At 43.7% G+C, this 21,199-nt stretch overlaps 1 protein-coding gene across 3 annotated transcripts in view; it reads right to left on the reverse strand.

The window, feature by feature from the left end:
- Positions 1–21,199, reverse strand: part of igsf9ba (immunoglobulin superfamily, member 9Ba) — a 76,878-nt gene that overhangs the window by 13,093 nt on the left and 42,586 nt on the right. For all 3 annotated transcript variants that reach the window (XM_031790898.1, XM_031790896.1, XM_031790897.1), the window contains exons 4-15: positions 17,701–17,852; positions 12,438–12,555; positions 9,774–9,918; positions 8,371–8,516; positions 6,830–6,972; positions 6,406–6,546; positions 6,164–6,283; positions 5,871–6,021; positions 4,419–4,542; positions 1,963–2,138; positions 487–713; positions 92–176 (exon numbers count right to left, since the gene is read on the reverse strand). In XM_031790898.1, coding sequence (XP_031646758.1) covers positions 92–176; positions 487–713; positions 1,963–2,138; positions 4,419–4,542; positions 5,871–6,021; positions 6,164–6,283; positions 6,406–6,546; positions 6,830–6,972; positions 8,371–8,516; positions 9,774–9,918; positions 12,438–12,555; positions 17,701–17,852 — 1,728 coding nt within the window. The remainder of the gene's footprint in view (positions 1–91; positions 177–486; positions 714–1,962; positions 2,139–4,418; positions 4,543–5,870; positions 6,022–6,163; positions 6,284–6,405; positions 6,547–6,829; positions 6,973–8,370; positions 8,517–9,773; positions 9,919–12,437; positions 12,556–17,700; positions 17,853–21,199) is intronic.

The raw sequence follows: 21,199 nt of genomic DNA on the forward strand, positions 1-21,199 counted from the left end.
ATTTCATTGTAACTATCTGGGAATATTATTTCAATATTCTCTTAATCTAATTCTGAATTGAGGTGTGTAATATATTAGGTGTAACACTTACCTGTGCTTGACACTCCCACCACATTACTGCTCTCACTGATGAGGTCGTCCATGACGGCCATGACTCTGAACTCATACCAGGACTCCTGTCAGGGACACAAGACAACACACTCCTCCACTGTCCATTCCACACACATAACACAACCACAGTCCAATTCCCCTCAGCATAACCCCTGTCTCAAAATAACGGTGTCATTACCCCCAAAACAACTGCCATCTGCAAAATAATAGAGGTAACACTTTACATACACTTAAAATGATTTAGTAATTCATAAAGTCTTCATTATTATCTTATTGACAGTTTATGACACTGTAATGAACAGTCATTACACATCGGCAGTTGTCAATATAAACAGACAGCATTGTTTATACATTGAGGTATGTACTGCCCTTTACCTGGACTAGGTCCCTGGCCATCAGCTCAGTCTCAGCGGCAGAGATCAGATCATCGAGGACCTCCCACCTCTCCCCGAGACGGAACTCCATGATGTAGCGGTCGACAGGCGATGAGTGATTGGCTGGCGGGAGCCATGTGAGCAGGACGCCGTGCTGTGTGCGATTGGCTGTGAGGCACCGTGGTGGAGTAAGAAGCACCTGTGGTTCAGGGGTACTCAGGGGAGACACTAAGGGGTCAAGAGAACAGACCCGTTAAAGAAGGAAGTTAACCAATTCATACTATTCAAACAGTCATAACAAACCCATACTGTACATTCACATGTGATCAATCAGAGAAAAATGGAAGATGGCGAGAGCAATTACAAACTGCATTCTACAAGTTGGCACTAGAGAGCAGTAGTGTCAATTATATTGTGAGCTTACAGAATCAACATGACACACTGATGTGCAAACATCTAAATACAAATCCGTTGTGCTTCAAGTTAAGGCATAACATAAGCTATAGAGTCATCTAAAAAGAAACATGCATTACAAAGAATCTATTCTATGTACAGTGCCTTCGGAAAGTATTCAGACCCAATTACTTTTTCCACATTTTGTTACATCTGGCCACTCTACCATAATGGCCTGATTGGTGGAGTGCTGCAGAGATGGTTGTCCTTCCGAAAGGTTCTCCCATCTCCACAGAGGAACTCTAGAGTGCTGTCAGAGTGACCATCGGCCTCTTGGTCACCTTCCTGACCAAGGCCCTTCTCCTCCGATTGCTCAGTTTGGCCGGGCGTACAGCTCTTGGAAGAGTCTTGGTGGTTCCAAACTTCTTCCATTTAAGAATGATGGAGGCCACTGTGTTCCTGGGGATCTTCAATGCTGCAGAAATGTTTTGGTACCCTTCCCTAAATCTGTGCCTCGACACAATCCTGTCTCAGAGCTCTACAGACAATTCCCTCGACCTCATGGCTTGGTTAAGGGAATCGTTGGCACATTCTAAGGTCCAATGATAGTATCGGTAATGTGTTTTCGGACCTTCCCTTGGTCGTATTCTCGCAGGGCAGAAATCTCAGAGAACAATTGGTAAACTCTGATTTACCACCCCAAGATATCCCTGCACAATGTCTATTTGAGCCCCTACTGGATGGGAACTACAAGTGTAATGGCTGTGCTTAATGCAATGCGATGCACCTGAGCTCAATTTCGAGTCTCATAGCAAAGGGTCTGAATACTTATGTCAATAAGGTATTTCTGTTTTTAAGTTTTTATAAATTTGCAAACATTTATAAAAACCTGTTTTCACTTTGTCATTATGGGGTATTGTGTGTAGATTGCTGAGAAAAAAAATATGAATCTATTTTAGAATAAGGCTGTAACGTAACAAAATGTGGAAAAAGTGAAGGGGCCTGAACATGGCACTGTATCTATAGAATAGACATACAGTATCAGCCTAGTATAGGCAGCTGTTCTGGTGCTGGTGCCACTTACCTACGGTGTTAACCGTCACGACCTCGCTGAAAGGGCCTGTGCCCAGCTTGTTCTGTGCCAGGACGCTGAACTGGTATTCTGTCCTGGGCTCCAGCCCCGGCACCACCAACCATGTCTGAGACCCCGACACTGGCATGGAGTGCCAGTCATGGGGGCCAAAATTCTCCTTTTTCAACCTTGGGGGACAGAAACACAGAGAGAGGTATCAATACTAACTAACCTGCACCCTGACTATAAGGTCAACAGGCCATCCTGGTAACACTCAGATAGACAGTCTTATGTAGTGTGCCTCTGTCAAACTACACAGGCAATGGGTCACAGTGTTGCAATACAATACAGTTGCAAGGCTATATTTTACTCTATTTAATGTCCTCCTCACAGTCATCATATCTGTAATCTTAACTAAAGGTAATTAGATCCCTTTGACTCATACATTTATGTGTAACAGCTCTCTGTACAAAGTAATTAATTATTTTAGTACACAAGAGATGCCTCCACTCATATGCAATGTTCCTCAAAGCAAATGGTTTAATATTACAGTCAACAAATGTTCATTAAGTGCCATCAGGCCATGACAGAGAGATGGATGAGAATGGCTGTTAATATTAAACTGCCAAAAGCACCACTTCTATCAGATGATTCATTCACGCACAGCCCCCATTCAACACAGAATGGCTTTATGACTGCAGACATGTACATAAAATGATAATGGTGATTTTATGGCACCTCGTGGATGTTGCCTAATAGAATGCTACTGCAGTTTCTTTCCATTACATCCCATGACACCTTTAATAAACAAACACATTAATTATGCATCTTCTGTGATTTATTGTATGCCCTACTCTTCAACAATGCAAATATTGTAAACACAAATACCGAATAACTGAGAGTAACATTACTGGAGTACTGAGTAATAAACCATTAGCATTGTGCATTGTAAAACTTGCCTGTTGAAGATAATATGTTTCCCCCTGAATACTGTTGCAGTATTTCATGTAATTCAATTATCAATAGGTTTTCTTCTTGATAACAAATCAGATCCCTACTAGGGCGGTCATGAAATCTTGGCAGCCGGTGATTGTCAAGCACACAAAAAAGGCATGTGCTGTTTCTTACCTTACTGCAGACAAGCTGAGCAACATTCACAAGTGATCATATATCATTCACAAGTGATCATATATCATTCACAAGTGATTGTGTATTAGTGGCTAATATTGTCCCCCATCAGACTATTCTTGATTTAATCTTGTCTTTACATATATTAAATTATATATGTGTGACATTTGTTTTGATTTAGAATGGACCATTATCATGCACCTGTATCGAAACAGGGGCGGCAGGAAAAAATACATGTCATCTCTGCACTTAAATAGCGAATGGAGGATGCTTTTCCCCGTAGTTTATTTTCATGCCAGCCAGGTAGTCTATACTCCTGTTGTAAATAGAAGCAATGTGCTTAATATTAGGAAAGTTGAGAAATAAATATAGTAGGCCTAGCCTATAGAAAGCTGATGGGTTCCTCTTTTTAATAGAGGCCATCAAAAATCTGTTGTCTCACGCAATTGCATATGCTATAGAAACGTTGCGCAACACGAGTTCATGTTCTTTCATGAAGTGTTTGATTAGAATTTTGAATACTTTTGCATTGATGTCAGAGTGATTAGAGGGACAATAGAGTGCTGAGTATCAGGCAGTTAGCAAGTTTGGTATGTTTCTAATGACCATCAGCAGCATCAGAGCTTGGAGAAGCCTAGTTACCGTGACTAAACGGTCCCGTGGAATTATACTTATTATTTATTTATTTATTTTACCCCATTTTCTCCCAAATTTCGTGATAACCAATTGGCAGTTACAGTCTTGTCCCATCGCTGCAACTCCCATTTGGACTCGGGAGAGGCGAAGGTCGAGAGCCGTGCGTCCTCCGAAACACAACCCTGCCAAGCTGCACTGCTTCTTGACACACTGCTCACTTAACCAGGAAGCCAGCCGCACCAATGTGTCGGAGGAAACACCGTACATCTGGCGACCGAAATCAGCGTGCATGCGCCAGGTCTGCTACAAGGAGTCACTAGTGCGCGATGGGACAAGGACCTTCCAGCCGGCCAAACCCTCCCCTAACCCGGACGACGCTGGGCCAATTGTGCGCCGCCTCATGGGTCTCTTGGAGTGGCTGGTCGCGGCTTGGGATCAAACCCGGGCCTGTAGTGACGCCTATAGCACTGCAATGCGGTGCCTTATACCATTGTGCCACTTGGAAAGCCGGTCCCGTAGAATTTGAATGCGGTCATGACTCGTGATATTCGGGGGGGGCAGTAATACATTAAGAGCCCTAAACACTACATATCTATTGCAGATCAATCCCGAAAGTCTCTGTCCCTCCACCTCTATCAGGGGAATCAGCTGCAATCTGAGTATAAGATGTGATAGTAGACCTAGAGCATGCTGGGAGTACTCACACTGGGCCATACCACACTGAGAATGTCTGCTCAAAGCCTCCGTCGTAACCCGGCTCCCAGGACACATTGGCCGAGGTCACCGAGGGCAACACACGAATGTTGCCTGGAGCATGTGGGCTGGTGCCTGAAGGTCAGAGAAAAGAGATCGTCATATTTAATACCAGGGCCATCTACAGTATACCTCTCTATATCTCTCTACTATATATTGCTCTGGCCCACACTAAAGAGTGATAGAGCAATCTGTTAGGTCTATGTGTACAGTATGGTGAAAGTTATAATCACCATTCTACAATCCTTCAATAACCACAGTTTGTGTCAGGTGTGTTATTCCCATAACAGCTGTTTTCTCAATGTATAAAAAGCTTTCTCACTCAGAATCACTATCATTGTCCAGAAATGTGTCCTATTAAGTCAAATAATGTACATTGTGCTGTCATTACCATTCACAGTCCTCTACAGTATACAACTGCCTACAATGGCTGTGAATGGCCTATCTGATTGGCTAATTCCCTGTAATGTCAGGTGTTGTAGACCAATGTTGAAGTGAAGGGGAGTGAAGGTCTATGGCTTGGCCAGACCATCACCATCCCAGCCCCCAGCTGTGTGGCTAAGACCCAGCACCTTTCACTGGTATTAAAGGGAGACCTGCTGTCCTGACCACTATGGTCAGAAACGTCAAATCTGTCCACTCTACACTAAGCACCTCTGACATGTCACCTGTCACTACAGTGAGGGGACACTTGGGCAGGTGCCAGCTAGGGTGTATGACTGTGAGAGTCCTGAGAAATGCTTGTTACTCATATTTACTGTAAACACGCACAATCAAGTCCCTTGTCTAAGCAGTACTTCAGTATACATACAGTACAGCTGGGACTAGGGTCATCATGAATGTCTAAGCAGTACTTCAGTATACATACAGTACAGCTGGGACTAGGGTCATCATGATTGTCTAAGCAGTACTTCAGTATACATACAGTACAGCTGGGACAAGGGTCATCATGATTGTCTAAGCAGTACTTCAGTACACATACAGTACAGCTGGGTCTAGGGTCATCATGAATGTCTAAGCAGTACATCAGTATACATACAGTACAGCTGGGACTAGAGTCATCATGAATGTCTAAGCAGTACTTCAATATACATACAGTACAGCTGGGACTAGGGTCATCATGATTGTCTAAGCAGTACTTCAGTATACATACAGTACAGCTGGGACTAGGGTCATCATGAATGTCTAAGCAGTACTTCAGTATACATACAGTACAGCTGGGACTAGGGTCATCATGAATGGAAACAGAGAGCTGCAGGGTTGCTGTCAAATCCACTTCAATTCAGATTAACTGAAATTCTGAACCCTGAAGAGCTGAGAAAACACAGGGGGTACGGTACCTATGACTAGGATCATCAGACACGCATGGGGACAGAGGGTTATGAGGTCACAGAGGACAGTACCTATGACGAGGAGGCGCGTGCTGGCAGTGATGCTGGTGACCACATTGGTGGCCACACACTCCCATTCCCCATGATCCTCCTTGCTGAGGGACAGGAACTGTAAGCTGCCGCTAGGGAGGATGTTGTGCTTACTCTTGCTGGGCTTCCCCACCTTGAACACACACACACACACACACACACACACACACACACACACACAGTTAATTGGGACTAGCCTGTCATATTACAAAAGAAGTTAGAATATTCCATGTTTCTCTTCCCAGACTATTCCCAGCTGTAGCGTGGTGTCATACCTTCCTCCAGGTGATGGTTGGTATCTCAGGGTCACCCGAGGCAGCACAGGGGATGACCAGCTCTCTACCAGCCTCTTGGCGGTACTCCCCACCAGGCCTCACGTTAAAGTAGGGGGGATCCTGTGGGCCGGGCCAACACACACACAATGTCACAGGTCAAGTCTCACAACAAGTCTCACCAAAAGGGGGAGAGACGACTACACATATCACATTTGGTCAGAGGTTTCTTCCAGTACCAGTACCTTTAGCACCAGAGTGGCCGGGTCAGACTGGCCCATTGTACCCAGGGTGTTGTAAGGCATACAGGTGTAGGTGCCAAGGGAGTCTTCTGTGGCCTCCGCCACCCGGATACTCCCATCCGGTGCCTGGCTCCATCCGGGGTACTGGGACAGGAGAGAGGAGCTACTCTCAACATCACATGGATGCAATATTCTCTACAGCATGTCAAGGCCTGTATTCAAAACGTGTTAAGGAAGGAGTGCTGATCTAGGATCAGGTCCTCCGTGTCCATATAATCGTATTCAGTAGGATGGAAAACCTAAAAGGGATCCTAGATCAGCAATCCTAATCTGGGATGCTTTGTGAACAGCTGTTATGGGGAATGAGGTGTAATCAGCATCAGTCCAGACAGACAGAGGCCCCCACAGATGGCAGACTGAGACTGACCTTCTCCACTCTGAGAGGGTAGCCATCTTTCTCCCACTTCACTGATATCACCGGCGGGTTGGCGTCCGCCGGGCAGCGGATGACCCCTGGAAGTTTCCGTGGAACGTATATGATGGAGGGCATGTTGAGCACACGGGCAGGGTCTGAGGGTCAGAGATTAGAGGTCAGAGACGACAGAGCACAAGGTTTTGTGCATATGGACAGGATATGGTTTCAGTGAAAATAGACTGGAGCATAAGTCTGAAACTGTTAAATCACAATTTCACTTCTCCTATAATAAGTTGGTCGGTATGGAAACCATTTAAAAAATTGTATTTTTATAATCAAATCAAACTTTATTTGTCACATGCGCAGAATACAACAAGTGTAGACCTTACCATGAAATGCTTACTTACAAGCCTTTAACCAACAGTGCAGTTCAGGAACAGATTTTGACCAAATAAACTAAAGTAAAAAATAATAAAAAGTAACACAATAAAATAACAATAACGAGGCTATATACAGGGGTACCGGTACCGAGTCAATGTGTAGGGGTACAGGTTAGTTGTGGTTAGTTATTTGTTCTTGTGGGTAGGGGTGAAGTGACTATGCATAGATAATACACAGTGAGTAGCAGCAGTGTACAAAACAAATGGAGGGGGGTCAATGTAAATAGTCCGGTGGCCATTTGATGAATTGTTCAGCAATCTTATGGCTTGGGGGTACAAGCTGTTAAGGAGCCTTTTGGTCCTAGACTTGGCACTCCGGTACCGCTTGCCGTGCAGTGTAGCAGAGAAAACAGTTTATGACTTGGGTGACTGGAGTAACTTGAAGTTACTTTATGGCAACCCAAGCTAGCTGCTAACTAATTGTCTTTAGCTATCAACTTCAATAGTACATAACAGAAAAATTGGCTTCTGGTCACCCTCTGAAGCCAATCACAAAGGTATTTCTCTCTCTCTCTCTCTCTCTCTCTCTCTCTCTTTCTCTCTCTCTCTCTCAGAGATCAATGACCAGCGACTTCAGAGGGAATTAGCATAGTAACAAACATGCTTAGACTGATGATTAAAAAAAACGTCTGGCCTTGTGGCATTTCCCTTCCACATACAGTAGCAGATTAACTAAAAGGTCACCGTTTCAATTCAGTCCGGCACACTGACAAGACCAGGACTCTTTCTCTAAGGGGAGAACGACAGACTGAGCAGCATGCTATGGGGTGAGACTAGCAGACAGTCTCTGTCACTGTCTAGCAATGAAAGATAATCAACACTTCAGAGACTGGAATCATAGACGGGAAAAAATGCTAAGAATATGGTGATGAGAGAGGCCCTGCCAAGATGATGAGCAGTAGGACTATCTGAAATTCAGCCAAGGGTGGAAAAGTTTCAGCAGGGTGATATATATGGTACTGCATCACCAACGACGATACTGTACAGCAGCAGTGTTCTGGCTGCCACTATGCAGGCTGTGATACTGTTGTTTCTCCTCCTGTTCCAGTACAGCCAGCCAGCCTCGTCTGCCCCTCCCCCTATCCCTCCCTCCGTCTCCATGGTAACACTCACACTGAACAGAGAGGTGTGCTGATGCTGACGGTGGAGTTCCAAGGCTGTTGCTTGGGCTGCAGGTGTATTTCCCAGCATCCTCTGGTTTCACCCGGAAGATGTGGAGGGTTCCGTCAATGAGGATGCGGACTCGGTTTTTCAGGTCACTGCAGAGAGGAAGCAGACAGTTATCGAACATGCCATAGCATAGACACACTCACACACTGGGGGCTGCATTAATGCAATTACACAAGTCTGCCATGAGAGGGAAGCATTTGGTCAAATCCATCCAGGGTGAAAAGGTTGCAAAAGATGGAGGAGTTGTATGTCAAATACATCCCCTAATTTTCACAATCACCTGACGTTGCAGCCCTCGTGTTTTCTCTCTCACTACCACTTTAAATGAAGTACCCTCGTGATGAGTACACTGGCAGATATTCTATTCCCGCTGTGTTCAAACAAAGAACAAACCCACTGCACACCATGTTCATTCGAGAAATATTTGAGAAGACATTATGCAAAAGAAATAGCAGAGGGAATATTCTCATCTAAACTATGAATTAATCTAAACTATTCATTGTATATATTTGAGTAAATAAATCTTATGACTAGACCAAAAATATCCTCTTATGATAGACTGTTGGCCCCCAGGATAGACCAAACATTGTAAGCAGCCCAACTAGGAAAGTAGTGTCTCATCCTTGGGTTGATTACGCACAGTCTTTTTCCAGGCCTTCAGAAAACAATTTTAGATGGGCCTCTTTCTAAGGGACTCTCTGATAGGTGGATTCACCCAGACAGACACTTGGTCTCCCTGTCACTTGTTTTTCCTAAAACATCTCCATCACTAAACTAAAGAGGCGAGTCTGACAGAGCTCCTGGCAACGCTTCAGATCATTACTAAAGAATAAGAGGCATGTGGTATTGTCATCTGAGTGTGCTAACCCGGCTGGTGTGCTCCAGACAGCCCCTGCTAGCCCCTCTCTTACTGCTGCCGAACCACAGCAGGACAGGCCACCAGCACACACACAGTCCCACAGGCACGCAGACATGTAGGCACGCACACACATACACGCACACACACACACACAGTCCCACAGGCACGCAGACATGTAGGCACGCACACACATACATACACACACACACACACAGTCCCACAGGCACGCAGACATGTAGGCACGCACACACATACACACACACACACACACAGTCCCACAGGCACGCAGACATGTAGGCACGCACACACATACACACACACCAAAACACACACACATTCAAATTCACAACACCAGGACAGGGTCTGGAATACTCAAATACAACAAGACACTGTACACAATACTTTAAGATCACAGGGTGGAAAAGACTCAAAGACCAAAGGGAAGGTACACAGACAAACAGAAACACGATCTCGATTATAACTTTACTTCTTAGTGAAGTAGACGTTATCTTCCTCCCAAAACCAGGTGTAGGTCAGGTTTCCAGGATACGCCTCTGCTTGACAGGTGAAGCGTGCATTCTGGGATATGTTGACAGTGATGTTCTCTGGTGGTGACTTAATATACGGTGGCCCTACAGGAATCAAACAAGGCTTTTAGTGTACAACAAAACATAGACTGAACAAAAATGGGAACACAACATCCAACAATTTAATACATTTTACTGAGTTACAATTCATATAAGGAAATCAGTCAATCGGTACAATTGAAACCGATATTCATCTGTGAAGAGCACACTTCTCCATCGTGCCAGTAGCCATCGAAGGTGAGTATTTGCCCACTGAAGTCGGTTAGGATGCCGAACTGCAGTCAGGTCAAGACCATGGTGAGGACAAGGAGAACGCAGATGAGCTCCCCTTAGATGGTTTCTGACAGTTTGTGTAGAAATTCTTTGGTTGTGCAAACCCAGAGTTTCATCAGCTATCCGGGTGGCTGGTCTCAGACAATCCCGCAGGTGGTCATGGGCTGCCGTGTTTACACGTGGTCTCTGGTTGTGAGGCCAGTTGGACATACAGTACTGACAAATTATCTAAAATGACATTGGAGGCGGCTTATGGTAGAGAAATTAACATTAAATTCTCTGGCAACAGCTCTGTTGGACAGTCTTGCAGTCAGCACAGCAATTGTACGCTCCCTCAAAACTTGAGACATCGGTGGCATTGTGTTGTGTGACAAAACTGCACACCTTATAGTGGCCTTTTATTGTCCCCAGCACAAGGTGCACCTGTGTAATGATCATGCTGTTTAATTAACTTCTTGATATGCTACACCTGTCAGGTGGATGGATTATCTTGGCAAAGGACAAATTCTCACTAACAGGATGTAAACAAATTTGTGCACAACATTTTTGAGAAATATGTTTTTTGTTCGATGGAAAATTTCTGGGATCTTTTATTTCAGTTCATGAAACATGGGACCATCACTTTACATGTTGCGTTCATATTTTTGTTCAGTGTAGATATGGATACCCAAATGCTTATCTTATGACCCATTCACACAGCGTCTGTTTATTGTTACGTAGGTACAGTAGACTCCTGGCACAGGCTTCTCTCTAGTAGTCTATGAGATACAGTAAGCAGGCATATTGTAACTTGAGCCACAGACTTGGTTGCCAGACTTGCAGATGCCTCCACAGCATGAACACCCAGTGCCCTGAGGTTGCTGCTCTGCTCTCTATCTCTCTGTACTATATTACAGACAGTGAAACGTAAGCTGTCTTTTATAAGTGGGCCCAGCTACAAGCCTCCTGGTTATTTCCTAAATACACACTGAATGGCTTTTATACACCAGGAGGGACTACTGAAAGAGTGGTTAAGTCACAGAACAAATAAAAACAGATATTTGAGTGAGAATCACGACTCCTCCCATGGCTACTTGTAATTGTTCAGAGAGCTTTAGACAACTTCACTGGCACATTTCCACAGAGCCTGCTTATGGATGAATACTCCGTAGTGAAAAACTAAAACAGGCTGCAATATTGCTGGTGTACAAAACTGATATGTATCATGATATCTCAGATTTATTCCAATTCACTCTGGATTTGGATTTATTGAAACCACCTAAGACACATATGAGTTTTTTGAGGATGTTTCAGTCAGACCCTCATTCAAAACTTTCCCCTCACCTTCATGTATTATCAGGCATGTGCATGCAGTGTGTGTATTTAGAGGGGTCAGTAGAGTAAATCCAAGATGTAACCAAGCACTTCATGCCCATATTCCTTTTAGACACTTGCACATTGACTGAAATTGACACATCTTTATCCCACCATGAAACGTAACAAGCCTACCATAAAACCAACCTGCTCCATCGGCTGTAATATACAGCCTGTTAATTCATCCAGTGCTTGTTTTGATAGATAGATAGATAGAGAGAGAGAGAGAGAGAGAGAGAGAGAGAGAGAGAGAGAGAGAGAGAGTGTGTGTGTGTGTGTTTGATGTAGACTGAGTGAGGCAGAGGCAGGAAGTGGAGGAAGCCTGTATCAGATCCATTTATCTGAGCAGAGCAGATCCCAGATCTGTGTCTGTGTCTGTCTAGCCGAGAGAGAGCCTGGTTAATGGACCGGAGACAGACAGTGACGAATGCCTCAGACAGACAGTGATATACACACACACACCACCACCAGCAGCAGCAGCCACAGACTAGGTCACCAGAGGACTTAAGAGTATTGACTGATACAGATGAAAGCATACTACCACACTGATAAAATCAAACACTATCCCTGCATACTGTGACAAAGGCAGGAAACAGATACTTATTAAGTAGATAGCGGCCGGACTTCATTTCTCTATCTTAAACACAATCTAGACACTGTACTGCATAGCTGTAGGCGTGTAATAGATGTTTCATAGAATGTGTAAGGCAAAAATAGCATAAAGATTCTCAGATTAGGGATTATTCAGACAGTCAGGACAAACTGTTCTTTCAGTATTCAGCCAGCAATTGTCCTAGGAACCTTCTCCTCAAAACTCATCCTCAGTAATCAATGTGCATCTCAGTAGGGAAAAGTCATGATTTCTCCCTCACATCACCATAACAACCTCTGAAGTTACACCCATCTGTGACATTACAATGTGACCGTTGCCCTGTTACCTTGGACCAGCAGACGGGTGGTGTGGAGTACCTCTCCCTGGTCGCTGAAGGCTCGACACGTATACGCCCCTCTGTCGTCCCGAGTGATCCCCAGCACCGTCAGACTCCCATCATGCACCTGGGGTGGACATGTTTGTGAGAGACAGAGCAAACATACAGAGATGGTATTTATAAGTGTAACCTAGAGAAATTGCACACCAAAATCAAGGCAGGATTGAGGTTGTCTGTCTTTGGTAGGAATGTATCTTTCACAGAGGTATTAATATAGAGAGCATACAACCAATACTGTAAAGTCTAAACTCATCATCATGTAATTCTCTAATTAATCTCGTTCCCAGATACTTCCGTCCAAATGTGCGAAGAGTCTGGTGGACCAATGCATCAAACTTGGTCTTTGTGAGCCAATACAGAGAATTGGCTTAATCTACCAAACAATCATCTCACACAACACCTTCTCACAAACTCTCCCCCATACACTAGTAAACCAGAAGCACAGAGCGACGCCTCACAACCCTGTGATTCGCTAAAATAACAAATAAATGACAATACTGAAATACTCAGTAGGTCACACCCATAGAATTCTATAGTCACTGCCACTAAGGAAAACTTTGAGTGGTTGATATCCCAGGCTTATATGCACTGTGCGTAATAGCCTGGGGACGAGGTTATTCTCTAATTAACTTTGGTTGTGATGTGAGGCTAATCTCTCCAAGCGGTAACCTGGGAAACGTCTCACTGTACGCCTGTATTTCCTCTCCCCTCTGCCGAGGAGGACGCTGACAGGAACCAATAAGCAGGGAGGGAACACAATAACCCAACCTAATAAAAATACCCTTGTAAATGATGCAGTAGGGTTGCTGGGTTCTGTCCATTCAGGATACACACAGCTGTAGCCCTGTTCATTCAAGCCAATGGTAGGGAATCTGTTAAACCTCTGGGATTATACCTATTCATCTGTCTCTCAAACCTTTCAGTCAAGAGAGTTTAGCAGCCACTAGACACACCCACACAGTGGTCCATCCTGCCTTGGGTCAGCCCAGCTGAGGTAGAACTCCCTTTTAATCCCACTCCGTTGCAGGACAAACACACATAGCTGGGCCACAGTTATGACACAGTAAACTACACTACACTTGCAGCAGTGTAATAGTCAGCAGGTCGTTTCTATAGCTATAGGGAAGGCAGATGGGGAGGGGAGGATGAGGAGATGAAGGTGGAGGAGGAGGTGGACACATTGATTCATGTGTGGGACCTCAAACAACAGGGGGTGCTGAGATGATGACCATGATTCCTCCTCTTCTCTCCACTGTCACATTCCTGACATTCCCTACCAAGTCCTCAAGGACACCATCCATGGAGCACAAACATTACCACCATCTCTTTACTACAAGGGGAGTCCTCAAATGTATAGACTATCGCTTGGTTGGGAATATAAACGTTTTTCCAGTTTCCTCTCACAGCAAACCAACCACATGGAAATCAAAAACAATTTGAGGGTTCAAACAAATCATAAACATATTCCACCCTCACTACCAATGCGCCTAAATGCTGACTGCATCAAAGCATGTTTTAGATGTGAGGCACTTGGCTCACTGTTGATATTCATGTTTAGTATAACATTCATATTAAGAGTAATGTAATATTGATGCATTAGGAGGGGATTAATAATGCATGAGGAAGTCTTCCAATCGTTTACTATTACAAACATGTTAAAGCCCTGGGCTCTTCCACTCTGACCTTTGATGAGGCTGTGGTGTGGGAGCCTGAGAGGGGTAAGAGAGAGGGATGAAAGGACTGAGAGAGGAGTGAGAGAGGGGTTAGAGAGGAGTGAGAGAGAGGGATGAGCGAGAGAGAGGGATGAGAGATGGGTGAGTGAGAGGGATGAGAGAGGGGTGAGAGAGGGATGAGAGAGGATTGAGAGAGGGATGAGAGAGGGGTTAGAGAGGAGTGAGAGAGAGGGATGAGCGAGAGAGAGGGATGAGAGATGGGTGAGTGAGAGGGATGAGAGAGGGGTGAGAGAGAGAGAGGGATGAGAGATGGGTGAGCGAGAGAGAGGGATGAGAGATGGGTGAGTGAGAGGGATGAGAGAGGGGTGAGAGAGAGAGAGGGATGAGAGATGGGTGAGCGAGAGAGAGGGATGGGAGATGGGTGAGCGAGAGAGGGGTGAGAGAGGGATAAGACAGAGGACCAGCTGAGTGACAGACACAATGACATAGGAATGAGGTGAGCTGTCACTTCCTGTACATCACATATCAAGTCCAAATGTTAGGTGCAGCCTTCAGCAAGCCTTCAGCTAGCTCAGGGATTTACTCCATTTGAAACATCTGAGTGTAGGGAGGGGTGAGCGAGGGGTAAGAAAGGGGGTTGTCTATGGTTCACAGGCTTCCTTAAAGAGAACTGGAACACTAACACAAAACATGACAAATGAGAGAGGGGGTGCAGTCGTGGCTTGACACGCCTAGACTGTTCTTCCTCCCCTCAGGGACCTGCCCTCTGCAGGCCTTCCGCAGCCTGAATGACAGACGCTCCTGGCCAATCACAGACATGCCAGACAGTCCAATTAAGGGCCTCTCGATCTGCAATCTGGGTGCCGATCTGCAATCTGGGTGCAGTCTTACGTATACTCAGGGAGATGGTGGTGTGTGCAGAAAATTTCACCAGCACACACAACCACACCTATAGACTGCCTTCTTACTTGAACATGAGTTATGAAACAGGCTGTATAGGCTTCTATACAGCCAGTGTGAGTACCCAGATAGATGAAAATGCACATTTTAAGATAACAACCTACTGTATTGCCACCAAAATAGTGTAGAGAATGATTTGGCGTCTGTGAAAGCTTTTACGGTATATCTACAGCATAGTCTGAGTACCCAGATAGAGGAACATGCATCCTGTTCAGTTGTTCTGAATATTTCCATACTGTTCAGTTGTTCTGAATATTTCCATACTGTTCAGTTGTTCTGAATATTTCCATACTGTTCAGTTGTTCTGAATATTTCCATACTGTTCAGTTGTTCTGAATATTTCCATACTGTTCAGTTGTTCTGAATATTTCCATACTGTTCAGTTGTTCTGAATATTTCCATACTGTTCAGTTGTTCTGAATATTTCCATACTGTTCAGTTGTTCTGAATATTTCCATACTGTTCAGTTGTTCTGAATATTTCCATACTGTTCAGTTGTTCTGAATATTTCCATCCCGTTCAGTTGTTCTGAATATTTCCATCCCGTTCAGTTGTTCTGAATATTTCCATACTGTTCAGTTGTTCTGAATATTTCCATCCTGTTCAGTTGTTCTGAATATTTCCATCCTGTTCAGTTGTTCTGAATATTTACATCCTGTTCAGTTGTTCTGAATATTTCCATACTGTTCAGTTGTTTGAATATTTCCATAATGTTCAGTTGTTCTGAATATTTCCATAATGTTCAGTTGTTCTGAATATTTCCATACTGTTCAGTTGTTTGAATATTTCCATACTGTTCAGTTGTTCTGAATATTTCCATCCTGTTCAGTTGTTCTGAATATTTCCATCCTGTTCAGTTCTGAATATTTCCATACTGTTCAGTTGTTCTGAATATTTCCATACTGTTCAGTTGTTCTGAATATTTCCATACTGTTCAGTTGAGATGGTGGTGTGTGCAGAAAATTTCACCAGCACACACAACCACACCTATAGACTGCCTTCTTACTTGAACATGAGTTATGAAACAGGCTGTATAGGCTTCTCTACAGCCAGTGTGAGTACCCAGATAGATGAAAATGCACGTTTTAAGATAACAACCTACTGTATTGCCACCAAAATAGTGTAGAGAATGATTTGGCGTCTGTGAAAGCTTTTACGGTATATCTACAGCATAGTCTGAGTACCCAGATAGAGGAACATGCATCCTGTTCAGTTGTTCTGAATATTTCCATACTGATCAGTTGTTCTGAATATTTCCATACTGTTCAGTTGTTCTGAATATTTCCATACTGTTCAGTTGTTCTGAATATTTCCATACTGTTTAGTTGTTCTGAATATTTCCATACTGTTCAGTTGTTCTGAATATTTCCATCCCGTTCAGTTATTCTGAATATTTCCATCCTGTTCAGTTGTTCTGAATATTTCCATACTGTTCAGTTGTTCTGAATATTTCCATACTGTTCAGTTGTTCTGAATATTTCCATCCTGTTCGGTTGTTCTGAATATTTCCATCCTGTTCAGTTGTTCTGAATATTTCCATCCTGTTCAGTTGTTCTGAATATTTCCATCCTGTTCAGTTGTTCTGAATATTTCCATCCTGTTCAGTTGTTCTGAATATTTCCATCCTGTTCAGTTGTTCTGAATATTTCCATCCTGTTCAGTTGTTCTGAATATTTCCATCCTGTTCAGTTGTTCTGAATATTTCCATCCTGTTCAGTTGTTCTGAATATTTCCATCCTGTTCAGTTGTTCTGAATATTTCCATCCTGTTCAGTTGTTCTGAATATTTCCATCCTGTTCAGTTGTTCTGAATATTTCCATCCTGTTCAGTTGTTCTGAATATTTCCATCCTGTTCAGTTGTTCTGAATATTTCCATCCTGTTCAGTTGTTCTGAATATTTCCATCCTGTTCAGTTGTTCTGAATATTTCCATCCTGTTCAGTTGTTCTGAATATTTCCATCCTGTTCAGTTGTTCTGAATATTTCCATCCTGTTCAGTTGTTCTGAATATTTCCATCCTGTTCAGTTGTTCTGAATATTTCCATACTGTTCAGTTGTTCTGAATATTTCCATACTGTTCAGTTGTTCTGAATATTTTCATACTGTTCAGTTGTTCTGAATATTTCCATCCTGTTCAGTTGTTCTGAATATTTCCATACTGTTCAGTTGTTCTGAATATTTCCATACTGTTCAGTGCTTACTGTACTTTTGTTCCATAGCAAAACAAACAAACATCAGGAGCAGTGACATCCTCAGAAATGGTGGGGTGGGGCTGGTGTTAAGCATGCAAGACAAGGTATAATATTTAAGATTTCAACGTCACATCTGAATGTCTCCAAGGCTAAATTATCTGGAATCCACATACCTTCAAGGCTCATTTCCCTAAATATCAAAGAAATGTCATGGCAGCCCTAGAAAATGGACAAATCCAATATTAACCTGGAGGAAATGGCTAGCATGTTTTATTTCCACTGACCTAAAGAGTCACTTTCACAGACCATTTCACTGCTGATTCAAGGTTTAAAGGACATGTATTTCTAGCCTGAGGGTACAGTACATTTGTTGTCCATTTTGGCTTACCGTGTATTTTCCACTGGTTGCAAGCTCCTCCCCCTCCCTCAGCCAGCTGATCATTGGTTTGGGGTTTCCCTGGGCGGAGCAAGTCAGCAGTGTGCTGCCCCCCTCCTTGGCCTCCACATACTGTGGGGGCGTGGTCGTAAAAGTGGGAGGGGCTTTGGGAAAAGAAAAAACACCATTAGCATATTTTCGATCCACTGAGAATATCTTAATTTCTTGAAGGTATTAAAAAGTTGGGAATTTCCAAGATGTGGCATAGTCTTTAAATAAAAAGCCTATCACAAGTGTTTTATGTCCATTCATCTCTAACCAGCATTACACAGGGATGAGGGATGACTGTTATAAATCAAATACACATTGATAAATCTCTCAAATTTACTCAAATTTAAGAAATGTGTTCCCTCTTCAATATAGGCAATGATAACCTAATCTGCTCTCTATAAACCCAGTGAAGAGCATCACATCACAACCATCTAACAGAATACAGCCACTAATAAAACCAATCATTAAGGCATACTGCACAGCTGTTCCTGGGCATCACTAATATCCTTATGGGTTTATCATCTATTTCAAGCTAACTAGCTGCTATGCTACGTCTCATGAGTCAACTGCACTTGATATCTCAATGTAACTCTGGTTCTAAACGGCAGAAGCATTGTTCTATTCGGGACGTACATGCCAGGCGGTGTCTGAGAAAGGCCCCAACAATTGCCAAAGACTCCAGCCACCCGAGACATGGACTGTTCTCCTTGCTCCCGTCCGGCAGACAGTACAGGTGCATCAAGGCTCAGACCAACAAACTCCTATACAGCTTCTATCCCCTGGCTATAAGACTGTTAAAGGGTTAACAAATACTACTCTCCCTCACACCTACGCTGCTGCTAAAATTGATTTGATTTATTCCTACCACTATGTTGCCGTTCATTGACTATTGATTACTATTACCTATCTATTTTATTAGTATCTATCTATTTTATCCTGCTACTTGTCACTACTACTCCTGTTCACATGTACAGTGCCTTTAGAAAGTATTCATTTCCTTAGATGTGTTCAAAATGTTGTTGTGTTACAGGCTGAATAACATTTAGATTTATTTTGTCACTGGTCGACACACAATATCCCATAATGTCAACGTGGAATTATGTTTTTCAATATATTGGCCAATTAATAAAAAATGAAAAAATGAAATGTCTTGAGTCAATAACTATTCAACCCCCTTGGTATGGAAAGCTTAAATAAATTCAGGAGTAGAAATGTGCTTAAGTCACATAATGTTGCATGGACTCACTCTGTGTGTAATAATAGTGTTAAACATCATTGCTGAATGACTACTTCATCTCTGTGCCTCACACATAAACTCAGCAAAAAAATAAACGTCCTCTCACTGTCAACTGAGTTTATTTTCAGCTAACTTAATATTTGTTAGAACATATGATTTAACAGCTGAGACATAAACTGAACAAGTTCCACAGTCATGTGACTAACAGAAATTGAATAATTTGTCCCTGAACAAAGGGGGTGTCAAAATCAAAAGTAACAGTCAGTATCTGGTGTGGCCACCAGCTGCAATAAGTACTGCAGTGCATCTCCTCCTCATGGACTGCACCAGATTTTCCAGTTTTTGCTGTGAGATGTTACCCCACTCTTCCCCCAAGGCACCTGCAAGTTCCCGGACATTTCTGGGGGGAATGGCCCTAGCCCTCACCCTCCAATCCAACATGTCCCAGACATGCTCAATGGGATTGAAATCCGGGCTCTTCACTTGCCATGGCAGAACACTGACATTCCTGTCTTGCAGGAAATCACTCACAGAACGAGCAGTATGGCTGGTGGTATTGTCATGTTGGAGGGTCATGTCAGGATGAGCCTGTAGGAAGGGTACCACATGATGGAGGATGACATCTTCCCTGTAACGCACAGCATTGAGATTGCCTGCAATGACAACAAGCACAGTCCAATGATGCTGTGACACACCGCCCAAGACCATGACAGACCCTCCACCTCAAAATCGATCCCGCTCCAGAGTACAGGCCTCGATGTAATGCTCATTCCTTCGACGATAAACGCAAATCCGACCATCACCCCTGGTGAGACAAAACCGCAACTCGTCAGTGAAGAGCACTTTTTGCCAGTCAAATCAAATCAAATTGTATTTGTCACATACACATGGTTAGCAGATGTTAATGCGAGTGTTTCGAAATGCTTGTGCTTCTAGTTCCGACAATGCAGTAATAACCAACAAGTAATCTAGCTAACAATTCCAAAACTACTACCTTATAGACACAAGTGTAAGGGGATAAAGAATATGTACATAAAGATATATGAATGAGTGATGGTACAGAGCGGCATAGGTAAGATACAGTAGATGGTATTGAGTGCAGTATATACATATGAGATGAGTATGTAAACAAAGTGGCATAGTTAAAGTGGCTAGTGATACATGTATTACATAAAGATGCAGTAGATGATATAGAGTACAGTATATACATATACATATGAGATGAATAATGTAGGGTATGTAAACATTATATTAGGTAGCATTGTTTAAAGTGGCTAGTGATACATCATTTCCCATCAATTCCCATTATTAAAGTGGCTGGAGTTGAGTCAGTGTGTTGGTAGCAGCCACTCAATGTTAGTGGTGGCTGTTTAACAGTCTGATGGCCTTGAGATAGAAGCTGTTTTTCAGTCTCTCGGTCCCAGCTTTGATGCACCTGTACTGACCTCGCCTTCTGGACGATAGCGGGGTGAACAGGCAGTGGCTCGGGTGGTTGTTGTCCTTGATGATCTTTATGGCCTTCCTGTGACATCAGGTGGTGTAGGTGTCCTGGAGGGCAGGTAGTTTGCCCCCGGTGATGCATTGTGCAGACCTCACTACCCTCTGGAGAGCCTTACGGTTGTGGGCGGAGCAGTTGCGGTACCAGGCGGTGATACAGCTCGACAGGATGCTCTCGATTGTGCATCTGTAGAGGTTTGTGAGTGCTTTTGGTGACAAGCCAAATTTCTTCAGCCTCCTGAGGTTGAAGAGGCGCTGCTGCGCCTTCTTCACGATGCTGTCTGTGTGGGTGGACCAATTCAGTTTGTCTGTGATGTGTACGCCGAGGAACTTAAAACTTACTACCCTCTCCACTACTGTTCCATCAATGTGGATAGGGGGGTGTTCCCTCTGCTGTTTCCTGAAGTCCACAATCATCTCCTTAGTTTTGTTGACTTTGAGTGTGATGTTATTTTCCTGACACCACACTCCGAGGGCCCTCACCTCCTCCCTGTTGGCCGTCTCGTCGTTGTTGGTAATCAAGCCTACCACTGTTGTGTCGTCCGCAAATTTGATGATTGAGTTGGAGGCGTGCGTGGCCACGCAGTCGTGGGTGAACAGGGAGTACAGGAGAGGGCTCAGAACGCACCCTTGTGGGGCCCCAGTGTTGAGGATCAGCGGGGTGGAGATGTTGTTGCCTACCCTCACCACCTGGGGGCGGTCCGTCAGGAAGTCCAGTACCCAGTT

The sequence above is a fragment of the Oncorhynchus kisutch genome, linkage group LG15 (genome assembly GCF_002021735.2).
Source record: "Oncorhynchus kisutch isolate 150728-3 linkage group LG15, Okis_V2, whole genome shotgun sequence".
Taxonomy (NCBI): domain Eukaryota; kingdom Metazoa; phylum Chordata; class Actinopteri; order Salmoniformes; family Salmonidae; genus Oncorhynchus; species Oncorhynchus kisutch.